General features: G+C 48.1%; 1 protein-coding gene across 2 annotated transcripts in view; it reads right to left on the minus strand.

Annotated features, from left to right (window-relative positions):
- Window positions 1-297: 297 nt before the first annotated feature.
- Itgb3 (integrin subunit beta 3) overlaps window positions 298-12,828 on the minus strand; it is a 58,090-nt gene continuing 45,559 nt past the window's right edge. For both annotated transcript variants that reach the window (XM_048445936.3, XM_087909881.1), the window contains exons 11-15: window positions 12,133-12,355; window positions 10,760-10,860; window positions 8,701-8,820; window positions 4,968-5,134; window positions 298-3,348 (exon numbers count right to left, since the gene is read on the minus strand). In XM_048445936.3, coding sequence (XP_048301893.1) covers window positions 3,283-3,348; window positions 4,968-5,134; window positions 8,701-8,820; window positions 10,760-10,860; window positions 12,133-12,355 — 677 coding nt within the window. In that variant the 3' untranslated portion in view covers window positions 298-3,282. The remainder of the gene's footprint in view (window positions 3,349-4,967; window positions 5,135-8,700; window positions 8,821-10,759; window positions 10,861-12,132; window positions 12,356-12,828) is intronic.

Consider the following 12,828-nt stretch of genomic DNA (forward strand, 5'->3'; position numbering starts at 1 on the left):
CCTGAAAATAATTTGCCATCAGGCCTTCACTGGTTTCTAATTTGCACAGGCAAAACCTAGGCTATCTTGACAGTCTGTTCTGCTTTGGTTTCAAAAGTTCCTAAAAGAAAAAAAAATCCACAATTTAAGAAAAACAAAACCTTAGAAAGTAATGACCTTCTCATTTTGAAAATGTCAAAGTTCTGAATCCCAAAGCTAGCTCCAGTACCCACAGTCTTCACCGTTCTGTTACATCTGGAAGCCGTGACACTGCTTGCACCCAGAGAAAACAGAAATAACAACACAGGAAGCTTGGGGTAGCCTTAGGCCAATTCCTTTGGAAAGCGCATTTAATTCCATTACACAAGTCAGAGGAGGTGGTGAGGAAGTTGGGAAGGTGCTTAAGTAATTTCAACCAGAAATTGACAAAGAGAAATATCTTGCTGTTGTGGGCAGGTTCAGAATATCTGGGAAATAAACAAATGACTCCAAATGGAACAATATGTCAGGCAGGCATGTTCCCTTTCTTATTGTTCTCAGACATTGAGACTGGACAGAAATTACCTGTAAAAGAACAAGGCACGATCCCTCTGTGCTGTGCTGCTCAATGCCATAACAACTTTAGATGGTCACCTTCATGATACCAAACAGACTGATCCTTGGCCTCTGGTGGAAACAGCTACAGGAACTCCCATGTACTGACAGGCATTGCTGGTCATCATTTCAGAATCAGACAAGATTCCCCCTCACCTTCTCATCCTTTTAATACGTTTTCTCCTTCCTCTCATAGTTTCCTCATCTAAACCATCTTCTCTAGAGATAATCCCACTCTACTCTCATGGGTTCTGCCTTAGTAGCTAAAAGTTATGGTTAATGTCTAAACGTCTTAGATCTGTGACCATCCTTCCTGGTCCCTCACTTATCCTCTACCATATTCCTACCTCCTAACCAAGGACAAGCAGGACAGTCATGGGCTTGTTCCTGTTCTCAAGGCCTGTCCTCAGCACTGACACCTAGATCAGCCACTCCTTACTGATGGTCTTCCCTGACGTGAAAATGCAAATGGATGCAGAGTGGACAAGAAATAACTAACTGGACGATATCTAAATGCCCCATTAGATGTGCCCATTACCAACAGATGTAGGGGTTCTGAGAAAGAATGAGACTCACGGAAATGCTATGAGAATAACATATACTCTTGTAAAAGCCAAGCGGTTCAAATCTCAAAACTGAAAGACAAACACTAGCGCGCGCGCACACACACACACACACACATACACACACACACACACAGAGAGAGAGAGAGAGAGAGTTAGTTTTCAGTGCTGGGACTCAAACCAGGCCTTTCCATAAACATTCTACCACTGAGCAACATTCCAGTCCCCTTATACACACACAGACTTTTGGCTGCATGCTTGATGCCATATTCAATCCCAGCATTTTAGGATATTGATACAAAAGCTGAGAATATAACTTAGTTGGTAGTGGTCTCGCTTAGCATGTGTGAAGTCCCAGGTTCTAGTCCCAGCACTGCATAAACCAGGCATGATAGCACATGCCCGTAATTCTAGCACCTGAGAGGCAGAGGCAAAGAAAGATCAGAGTTCAAGTCATCCTTGGCTACATAGCAAGTTCAGGGCCATCCTGGGCTACATGAGACCCTGTCTTTCAAAAGAGTTAAAAGAATATTGACAATTGAAATAGACCTTCCAAGTAGCTGGTCCAAACTCATCGTTTTTCAAACAAACAAACAAACAAAAAAAAAAACCCTAAACTCCAGAGGGGGGAAAATGTGGCTTTCAAAGTTTAAAAGATTTAGTTGCAGCCCTGAGGCCAGGACTCATCAAGATCACTGTTATAGATCTCTTTTCTTTAGGTGGTAGGCCTCAGGTTTTATTGTTCTCCTCGAGAAAGGCCCAGTATGTCCACGTACCCATCCTCGCATGCTTCCAGGAAGAGGGAACCCCTTAGAAACCCAGCAAGTGAGAGGCAGGTTATGAAGAATGATGCCCCAAGGGAGTGCCTGTCGCCCACACAGTCTGTGGGCTTCTTATGCTCTCCTCTGCTATCATGAAATCACAGATATAATAATACAAGTGTGTGTGTGTACATGCTCCTTTAGAGTGGTGAACCTCATCATAGTTTTGGGTGTCCCCAGAGAGAATCAAATAAAATTGCACTAGCGCCTCTCAGATTAAAGGCTGAGATAAAATGAGGTCGTGCAACCCACAGGAGAACAGGCCACACATGCAGACCCGACTGGCCTGTCATTCCTTCCCAACACTTGGCTGGGCAGACTAATGGGAATGACTCTTTCACAAGACACCCAAGAGGTAGATAAAGACAGTCAGCCCCATGGATGGGTGTAGCACACGGAGGCAAGGGATTGAGGTGTGTGGAGGTTCCTGGGAAGAGGAGCAGAAGACTTGGGGAGTGGGGCTAGATCTCTCCCCTGAGGGAAAAGCGTTTGGTCATGTGCGATCTCCTCAGTGCATAGCAAAAGTCTGTAACAGAGGGAATGTGGAAGTGGGAGGTAAGAAGTGAGGCCGCAACAATGACGCTTCTACACAAATCCCGCCATTGTGAGCTTGGAGGTGCTGGCATGTCCCCAGGCCATGCATGACCCCTGAGTGACCCTGCCATCTTCATGCCAAAGAACCAGGTAGCAAGGACTTTTGTTATGAGAGAGCCATGGCAGGGCTGAGGTGATGGCAAAAGACGCAGGCAACTCTTGAGGACTCGATTCTCCCCGAAGGCCACCACCGTCAGCCTGAGGGAGGGGAGCTGGGTAGAGGCACAAATGATACAACTGGGCTTCAAAGCCCCACAGTTCCTACTGTAACTGTTGACAGGACCAAGAACCAGAAACTTAGAAACTCAGTATAGAGTCAAGACTTGGCATTGCTTCCTCTGGAATGAAACACCTCAGCCCTGCCCCTCTCTTCTGGGAGAAGGACCTGACATGGCAGGGGGGCTTCTCAGATATTGAGGGCACCACTCAGCCTCCAGTTCCCCTCAAGCCAAGCAGGGAGAATCCCTTCAAGGGGGATTTTGAGGACAAAGGCTGTGGAGCTCTGCCTTTGGGGACACATTACAAGTCTTAAATTATACATTTTCCCACTTCCAACACACACATATCTATAAACACACAGAGAGATACACTCACACGCAGTGACATTTTCCAGTCCATCCCGATCCATGCCCCAAATCCCACCCACAAATACTGTCCCCTGTAAACATGACGGCAGAGACTCCCACAACCCTGGTGTAGTCTGACAATGGTCTAAGGATGACCTCTTCTTGTTAGGTGCCCCGGTAGGTGATATTGGTGAAGGTGGAGGTGGCCTCTTTAAACAGGGGGTTGTTTGCCTGCAAAGAGAACACAAGAGAAGCTCACGGTCAGTTCCTTGCACTTCCTCACTCTGAACCGTTGAACATCATCTGAGAATTTAGCCCAGGACACCCTTCTCTAGAGTGAACTGTCAGGAGCAGCTGGTGTCACATTTACACCTTTGCTCTGAGGATGGGACTGGACAGGAAATAAGGAGAGGCAAGATGGTGAGCTGCGAGCCCGCTGCTGCTTCTGAGGGCCTCTAATCCAGCCTCTAGCTCTTGGTGGTGATGTCCATTAGCTCTCGGCAGTCCCCAAACAATACGCCATTTTACCCGGTCTCTCCTATCTCTTCTTCTCTTCCTACCCTGTCTTCTCCTCCATCGAGGCAGTGCCAGGTGATGTGAGCCAGAAAGGAAGATGTAGGGGTCAGAACTCAGAGCTCTGCTGGAATAATTCCTAACTTACTTGATCTCATCTCTTGAATCATTGGCTACCCACAAACCTATTGTGTACTCGGGAAAACAGAAGACCTTCACTGGCTTTCCAAAATTACTTCCCAACAAAAAGTGATGAATTTCCCACCCCCAATAGTAGTTCAAGAAATTTAGAACATTCTTGGATCCCTTGGTGGCTCAAAATGTTCTACACAGCCATAGAAACATAGAACCATCTCCGTCTGCTTCTTGGGTCCAGTGGATACAAAGTCTGGGGTCACCAGGAACAAAGTTTCAGCCTGACCCTGGACATTCTAGAGTCAAACAGTCACTTGGTAGGCCCAGAAAAAATAAAATGAGCAGAAGGAGAAGAGACTAAAATGAAATACACAGATGCCCATTTGACAGGCTGGGAGGCCGGCAGAGTGGGGGCAAAGCGCTGGCAGTGCACCGTGATGAGCCTGAGTTTGAGCCTCAGATCCCACAAGGAAAAGAAATGACTCCTGCAAGTTGTGCCCTGACCTCAGCACAAATGCCATGGCGCGCACGCACCCTCACACAAACATTCTTTTTAAGTCTCATTTGGTTAAATCAGAATAAACTGCATTCTGGGCCTCCCAGAGAAGCCCAGTTTGGAAGGAGAGAGTGAAGTCAACAGATGTCCTGAAGCTACATCTAGGAGGTTGACCCCGAAAGTGATTCCTGTAGTCACCTAATTCCTTCTGTGCCAGGCAAGCTCCTTCAATTCTCTGCCCTCAGCTTCCTTAACTATCAAATGGGATGGGAATACTGTCCATCAAAAGGGCTTTTACAGAGATAAAGCAAAGGAGGGTGTCGAAAACATTTACAACACTTCTTGGTGCTCTTCTGTCACTTTCTGTTTGCGTTTAAACTTCGGACTCTCTCACAGCGATACAGTGTGCTCTGTGTTCATGATGTGGATTTGTCCTGTCTCCCTCCGCTGGAGGGTAAGCATCTCCTATCATCACAGTAGCCTACGTGTGCAGACAGTGATCATGACATGTGCTCACTGTACGGCAGAGGACTCCATGAAGTGTAAAGACAAAAGGACAGTCAAACCATCTCCCAAGGTCTGGAACAGAGGACAGCCAGGGAATGGCTGTCGGGGCCGACTCTGACCACCATGGGCATCTGCTGCCTCAACCTCACTTCTTGAATGAAAGACTTAAGAAAACACGAAGCCCGGCACAGCCTCTTACTGTGTCCCATTTGGCTCTGGCTCGTTCTTCCTCGAATTTAGCAAATTCCTTCCGGTCGTGGATGGTGATGAGCAGCTTCCAGATGAGCAGCGTGGCAAGACCGATGAGCAGAATGGCTCCCATCACTGAGAGCAGGACCACCAGGATGTCAGGACCCTTGGGGCACTCTGGGAGGCAGAGGCAGAGAGCAGGAGTCACCAGACATGGCTAGGAATGAGGTCTTAACAGGTGAACAGAGGGCCAGAAATAGGACAATCAGAACAGTAATTTCATCACTTTCCAAAAGGGGACAATCTTCAGGACAGCAACAGTCTGTCCTGAGTGGTCTAGATCAGGGTTCCCAGGCTTAATCAATCATAGCCATTCAGTGTAGGGTCACCAAAGCGTACGCTTTAGAACTTAGAGGAGAGATGGCTCAGAGGCTAAGAACACCTGTTGTTATTTCAGATTAATATTCTATTTCAGATTAAGTTCCTAGCACCCACATGGTAGCCAAGAATCGCCTGGCATTCTCTTCTGACTGCCACTGGTACCCAGGCACGCATATGGTGCATCTACATACAAGCAGACTACTCACTCAGACACATAAATCTCAAAATCAGTTGTTTTTTTTTTTTTTAAAAAAATTGATTTGGGGGGTGACTAATCACGGTGTTTCCATAAAGCTTTGGCCTCTATCCAAAGCACGACAAACACACACACACACACACACACACACACACACACCTGCCAATACTAGAACTCACATCCCTACAGAGCAGTATATTTTTTATATTCAGAACATTTATTTGTTTTCTGCTTACCAAAGTCCTAATCTCTTTCCCCTTTCTTCCCTAAGCACAGGCAAAGTGTGACTTGTCCTTGGATCTGTGCCACTGGGCACTCTGGAGCCAAGAATGCCTGGGTTTGAATGCTGGCTTTAATGCTTGTTTTGCTTATCTGACCTTCAAGAAATTTACCTTTCTGGGTGTCTGTTTCCTGTTTCTCCATCTTTCAAATGGAACAACTATTCACACTCATTCAAGAGCTTGTGCTGAGCAGAGACTAAGCTAAGTAGATTTAAAGAGCTCAGGCTAGTGCCCGGCACAAAATGAACTCCTCCATCAACACTAGCTGCCACTGTCCCTGGTGACGCTCTCATTCCTAGTCTTCCCTTGTCCCTGACGACACTCTCATACCGAGCCTTTTCGCTTACTGTCCCATTGGCAGTTGTGTCTCTTTCCCTGGTCCAGATACTTACATCCCCGAGAGCTATAAATTTGGTGGCCTTCTCAGCATCCTTACAGACCAGGATACCTGCCAGCCAGGACAATATTTAGTCATCTTAACCCTATTGGAAGCTGACTTCTTTGTTCAACCCCGAAGTCAACAACCAAAGCAAACAAGCTATGTCACTCCTTCATGGGTCAGCTGATTGTATTTTGTAGAGCTCAGCTTCCCATAAGCCTCAGGTGTCCAACAAGTGATGTCATACTGGCAACCTCCAGTGTTATGAAACCAGGTGTTTATATATATGGGTGTTGATGAGTCTGGGAAGGAAGTCATGCCCACTTTCCACTCTGTCTCCCACCTTCTTCTCTAAACAGACACTCTAGCTCACCACACACTGCACAAAAACAACCGCCACCACAAACCACTCTGGCCATTTCCCTACCCAGCAAATTACAACCTATCAATAATTAAGGGGCTCCTGGAGAGAGCTTGTGCGGTTCCAGGGTCCAAATTACCAGGAGCAAAGGGTCTCAGTTCTTCTGGGAAAAGCAACCGTGAATTCTTTGAAAGCTTGGGGTAGGGCTGACCCTCAAACCTCAAAGTGAAATCTTTACGTGGTGGTCTGGGCAACACAGGTAGAAGCCTAAAGAAAAACAGTCTGTCCCCACTAGGGGTCGAAGGCAGGAGACAATAAGTACCAATTGTCTCTGGAGGACCCTCACAAGCACAGCAGGGGACCCACAGTGGTCCACACACAGCCTTGGAAAGGTTGGCAGATTTAGTAAACAAAAGTATAGGAAGTCCAGGTCAATTTGACTTCCGATAAACAAGTTACTATTTTAGTGTGTGTGTACTAAATATTGCATGGAACACATCGTGGTTTTTCTGGCAGCCCTATTAGAGAGTGAAAAGGGCCCAGTTCGGAGGCCTGTTCCATGTGACTGAATCCATTTGGAGATATTCCTTACTGCCCTGCAGTGACTCAGCCCTTCAAAAAAAAAAAAAGACATCTGCAAGACCATGGGATGGTGAAGGCAGTAAGAATAATATCTTTCTACACTCAGGGCCCCAGCTGCCCATGCTGCTCCAAGCTAGAACATCTGGAAATAGCGGGAAAGAGAATAATATCTTTCTACACTCAGGATCCCAGCTGCCTATGCTGCTCCAAGCTAGAACATCTGGAAATAGCGGGAAAGAGAATAATATCTTTCTACACTCAGGACCCCAGCTACCCATGCTGCTCCAAGCTGGAACATCTGGAAATAGCGGGAAAGAGAATAATATCTTTCTACACTCAGGATCCCAGCTGCCTATGCTGCTCCAAGTTGGAACATCTGGAAATAGCGGGAAGTTGGGTCAAATCAGAGGCAATAGGAAATGCTGGCCCCTGGTTGAGGGTGTGACTTTGAAATACAGCATTTGCGTGAGGGCCTCAGTTCTACTTCCAGCACCACAAAGTCCAAGAGTAATGTAGGTCACCAGACCTGGGATCCCATTTTCCACTGTGAAGAAATGGATGTACTATCAGAGAATGTACCAAGTAATCCTCCAGGGTTGTGACCATCCCAGATGATCATCACCTTTGCTCCCCTTAACTATAGTAGATGCCAGTCTCTAAATCCCAATCCAGACGACTTGGGTAAGTTATTCAACAGGAACACCAACAAAGATGGCGAGACAAAAAGACAAAGTGATAGTAGAGCCCAAAGCAAAGACCTAATGCCCTCCGTAACACAGAGGGATGCACTAGGGTAAGAATAATATCTTTCTAGACTAGGGTAAGGATGGCGAGAATCTATGTGGTGAGCAGGAAGCTGTGGTCAATCCCTAATATGTACGCTTCATCCCACAGTATAACACAGTCCTGTACTGTACGGTCCTAGAACTTAAGTTCCGTACTCCTTGATAGCAACACCTGGAAAAAAAAAAACCCAGGCTGTATATTGCTCTTAGAGATATTCATATTCATCTCCTTCCTCTCCTTATTTTTCTGTCTCCTCAATTAACAAGTCACCTTATTTTTTTAAGATTTATTTTTAGTCAGGCAGTGGTGGCGCACACCTTTAATCCCAGCACTCATGAGGCAGAGGCAGGCCGATCTCTGAGTACAAGGCCAACCTGGTCTACAGAACAAGTTCCAGGATGGCCAGAACTACACAGAGAAATCCTGCCTCCATATTGGGGAAAAAAAATTATTTCTAACTGTGTGTATGTGTTTGTGTCTGTGTCAGAGTTATGTGTGTGAGAGCCATTGCCTACAGAGGCCAGCAGAAGGGTGTGTGATCTTGAGCAGGAGTTGCAGGTGATTGTGAACCAAGCTCAGGTCCTCTGTGCGAACATCAAGTGCTCTCAATCACGCACGAGCCATCTCTCCAGCCCCAGTGAGTCCCTTTCTTACTAATTCTAAATGACATAACCCCTCACCTCTTTGGCCTGTTTTGTTTGAAAGGGTTACTATAGAAAATCCTGCCTAACAAGGTAGTCTCTTTCCTCCAGGGCCAGAGCCTCAGGGCTCACTTACCTGGCTCTTTAACCACATACAGGATGGCCTTTCCGCTGGTGTCTTCATAGTACTGGAATCTGACGACACAGTCGTTCTCATTCTTGTAGGTACAGTTCACGGCGTTTTTGCCAGTATCAGCTGACAGACGGAAGGGAGCACATGGAGAATGAGAAACAAGTCACATCCCAGAGGAGAGCTTTTCCCAATCCCAGGTCATAGGATGTCTGGAAAGTTCATGACAGGAAACTCCCCGACACTGGGCAAGATGCCCAGGATGGATCACGCCTGGCAATTGGCACTGACTCTCCTGTGGTGATGAATTAGGTTTCTCGCTGGCCCTTTTTGGCTCTTAGTCCTTCCTCTGAATGGAGCCTGCGATAACAGTCTATAAAGTCAGTCCATTCTGATCCAGAGCCTGTCTCTAGCACCTAGCATCTGTGGTGCCAGCTGTGATCTGCCCTCATCATCTACATCTATGAAAGGAAACCGGTGCCCCCACCTTACGTGAGAATTAGGTAGCATCAAATAGTCACGCACACACACAGTTGGCATCCCCTCCCCTCCAGCTTCCTCTGCTTTCCCATTGCTTCTCAGTCTGCAGCCTTTCAGCTCCCTCATTCCTGCTCCAATCTGCTGTGCCTCTCACAGCCATCCCCCATCCCTGACTCCCATCAGACTTGACTCCCATCAGACTTTGTAGGCTTCAGCCTTCTCATTCTGGAACCTGCGAGACCCTGCTAGACGCTATGGCTTCCTCTCCACTTTGCCATATACTGATGGCTGCAGATGGGCGAAACCGACAAGGACGGCATCAGAGCACTATCACTTAGCTATTGGGCAAGCCAAGACAGGATAGAGGGAGTAGATACCTACAATATGGTCGCAACTGTCTCTTTTCTGTCATTTAACTCTCCCTGTAGGGTGGGAGCCACCGCTTTTCTTTCACACATGAAGAAAAGTAGACTCAGTGAGTCAGATAAATACCCTTTCCCCCAATCTAATCACAGAAAGTCTAGTGTGGAAAATTTCACTTCAAACGCCAACCTCTCTGTAGCAGTCACAGGTCCAGAGACCTGGTTTTCTTATAACCCCCACACCGGAAGCTGTCTTCCGGTGGCTCTCACATGAAGAGGTACTTCCTGTCTGCATGGGCAATTGCTGTCTGTGCAGAGATTGTCGATTCCTGGGCACTACCTGGTCCCCCAAAACTCAGATAACATAAGATATATTGGAAGCAGCGAAGATCATCTTTAAAGACAGCATGGAGTTCAGGACAGAATAACTGTAAGAAAGGATTTTGCTCCCCCTGTTTATACTTCTATCTTATTTCGGGGGGCTCCAGAAAGTCAATGAGCTTCAAGAGAGCAGTCATGATTATGTATCTACAATGCTGAAGGTTTCTCTCCAAACCAACAAGCTGTAAGCAAAAGCCTGGAAATTATTTAATACTGTTAGTAGATTTTGGTTTTTGTTTTATATATATGGGTATTTTGCCTGCATATGTATGTTTGTGTACCATGTCTATGTGTGTCCATGAAGGCTAGAACGGCGCATTGGATCCTCTGGGACTAGAGTTTTAGGTGGTTGTGAGCCACTGTGTGGGTGCTGGGAACTGAGCCCAGGTCCTCTGCAAGTTGCTCTAAATCACTCCCGGGCTTACAGGTGTATGCCACCAGGCCCAATGTTACTTACTCACCTTCTAAGCTACAGGTGGCAGTCACAGATCTACACCTTGGTTTCTTCAGCTATAAAATCTAGTGTGTCACCCTCCTCTCCTTTAAGGGTAAATTCAGAATCATCTGACTTGTACTTCCTTTACAAGTTATGCACAGGTTCTTGCTGAGTCTGGGACTACAGAAAGCAGAAAGTGTGAGCTGCTGAACACATTTGCAAGGATGAAGGAGACTCTCGGGAAGCCAGCCTTCGCCATGTGCCTACTGCACATCAGGCCCACACAGCATTCCTTGGGGTGGGAATTACTCTTCCACTTTAAAGAAGGAAGCCGGCAGGTTCTGAGGTGGAGATGGAACTATGCACAGCCGGGATGTGTGAGGCCCCTAAGACCTGCTGGACTCACTCAGTTCTGTCACGGGCTCAATGTCATCGCGGCAGTACCGGCTGCAGGTGTTTTCTTCATGGAGGGTTCCGCGGTTGAACTTCTTACACTCCACACACTCCCTGGAGGAGAGAGGACACAGCAACTAAAGCAAAGGAGGAACATCCCTAAGTACACCACATCCCTGGAAAGTACCATGGAGCTCGGTAATGAGGCCCTCCTCACCCACAGACAGGACCTGGCCAACCCACCCTGGATCTGAGGCAGAGCCTCAATATAGAGCCTAATCTGGTCTTGAACTGATCCCCTTGCCTCCGCTCCTGACTGCTGGGATTATAGGATCAAACAGGCTTCACGGAGCTTCAAGGGCTATGGTGGTTATGGTGGTGATGATGGTCGTGATGGTGATGGCAGTGGTGATGGTGGTGGAGGTAGTGGTGATGGTGGTGACTTCGCATCACTTCTGGGAGATTTAAGGTCAGAACTAGTCATGTGATGTGTGAGTCCACTGAAAACTTACAGGTTCTGTTCAAACACAGCTAAGAATTTCAAGGCAGTGAAAACAAAGTGTTTAGCCCAGCATGAGGCTCTTTCTTCTAAGCGCTGGTCCTACCACAGCCGAAGTGTTTAACTGTGAACCCAACAATGGCAGAACCACAAACTTAGGCTTCCTCTAACTTCCAAACAGGGCAAGTCTGTAGTGGCAAAATGCCCATTTCATCTGACACCCACCATAACGCCAGCCCCTGCACCTCCCGCAGGGATCGGAACATTGCATTGGAATGTGGAGAGAATGTCCTTTTTGCTTCCTCCCAATGCAGAGGGCTTTGTGATGCCACTCTGGAAGAGGGCTTGCTGCAGTTGCTACCACTCTGGTCCCTGCACAGCTGGTACCACCTCCAGCCTCCCCAAAGAAAGGCATCACAGAAAAAAGGAAAGTAGCCATTTGGCAGAAGCAAACCATTCTCCAAGCCTTATCCTTGAGAGCTGGGAGCTCGGGGGCGGGGGTGGGGGTGGGGGGGGTTGGAGGGTGAGGGGGGTGGAGGTGGGCTCTTCCTTCTCCCAGTCTCCTTGCCCCTCTCCCTTCTCCCAGCCTCCCTGCCCCTCTCCCTTCTCCCAGCCTCCCTGCCCCTCTTCCTTCTCCCAGCCTCCCTGCCCCTCTCCCTTCTCCCAGCCTCCCTGCCCCTCTTCCTTCTCCCAGCCTCCCTGCCCCTCTCCCTTCTCCCAGCCTCCCTGCCCCTCTTCCTTCTCCCAGCCTCCCTGCCCCTCTCCCTTCTCCCAGCCTCCCTGCCCCTCTTCCTTCTCCCAGTCTCCCTGCCCCTCTCCCTTCTCCCAGCCTCCCTGCCCCTCTCCCTTCTCCCAGCCTCCCTGCTCTCTCCAGACTGTTCACTCACTTCTTAAACGAGCAGGCATCTGGGCAAGTGGGACACTTCTCACAGGTGTCCCCGTAGGAACCTGGCTGAACGCAGACACAGCTGCCACATTCACAGTTGCCCCGGCCGCTGCACAGCAGCCCGTTGCTGGACATGCAGGTGTCGGTGCGGGTTGTGCAGTTGCAGTAGAAGCCAGTCCAGTCTGAGTCACACACGCAGTCCCCACAGTTGCACTGGCCATGGCCTACAAACAGAGCACAGGACAGCAGATCAACTAGTGAGAAGCGGGTCCCATGTCACCCCGTTCCTCCAGCCAGACTAACAGTGATCCTGCAGGTAAGTGGAGGGACTGACTCGTTGTCAGGAAAACTCGACCCAGCAGACACAGACAACAATGTCGGTACCCCAAGGAAGAAGTCCTGGAATATTCAGATCTATGTCTACCAGATTTCCTGTCTTTTTTCTTGCCCTGTTCTGAATCTTTCTGCCTTCTCTACCAGTGTCAGTCTGAGAACTAAAGCCAGCTCTTTAACCCCAAGGGCTGGTCCAGCAAGACTCTATAGTCTGTGCGCACACAGAGTATCCAGGAACTTCACCAGACGGTAATGAAGCTGGTGATGGTGAAAAGCTCCTCCAGGCCCTCCACACGTCTCCTTTGACCTGACAAGACTGCTTCCTCTCCAATGCGACTTGAAAGGCCAACCATCATTATCATTG

Source organism: Myodes glareolus, chromosome 9 (genome assembly GCF_982192425.1).
Source record: "Myodes glareolus chromosome 9, mMyoGla1.1, whole genome shotgun sequence".
NCBI classification, from domain to species: Eukaryota; Metazoa; Chordata; class Mammalia; order Rodentia; family Cricetidae; genus Myodes; species Myodes glareolus.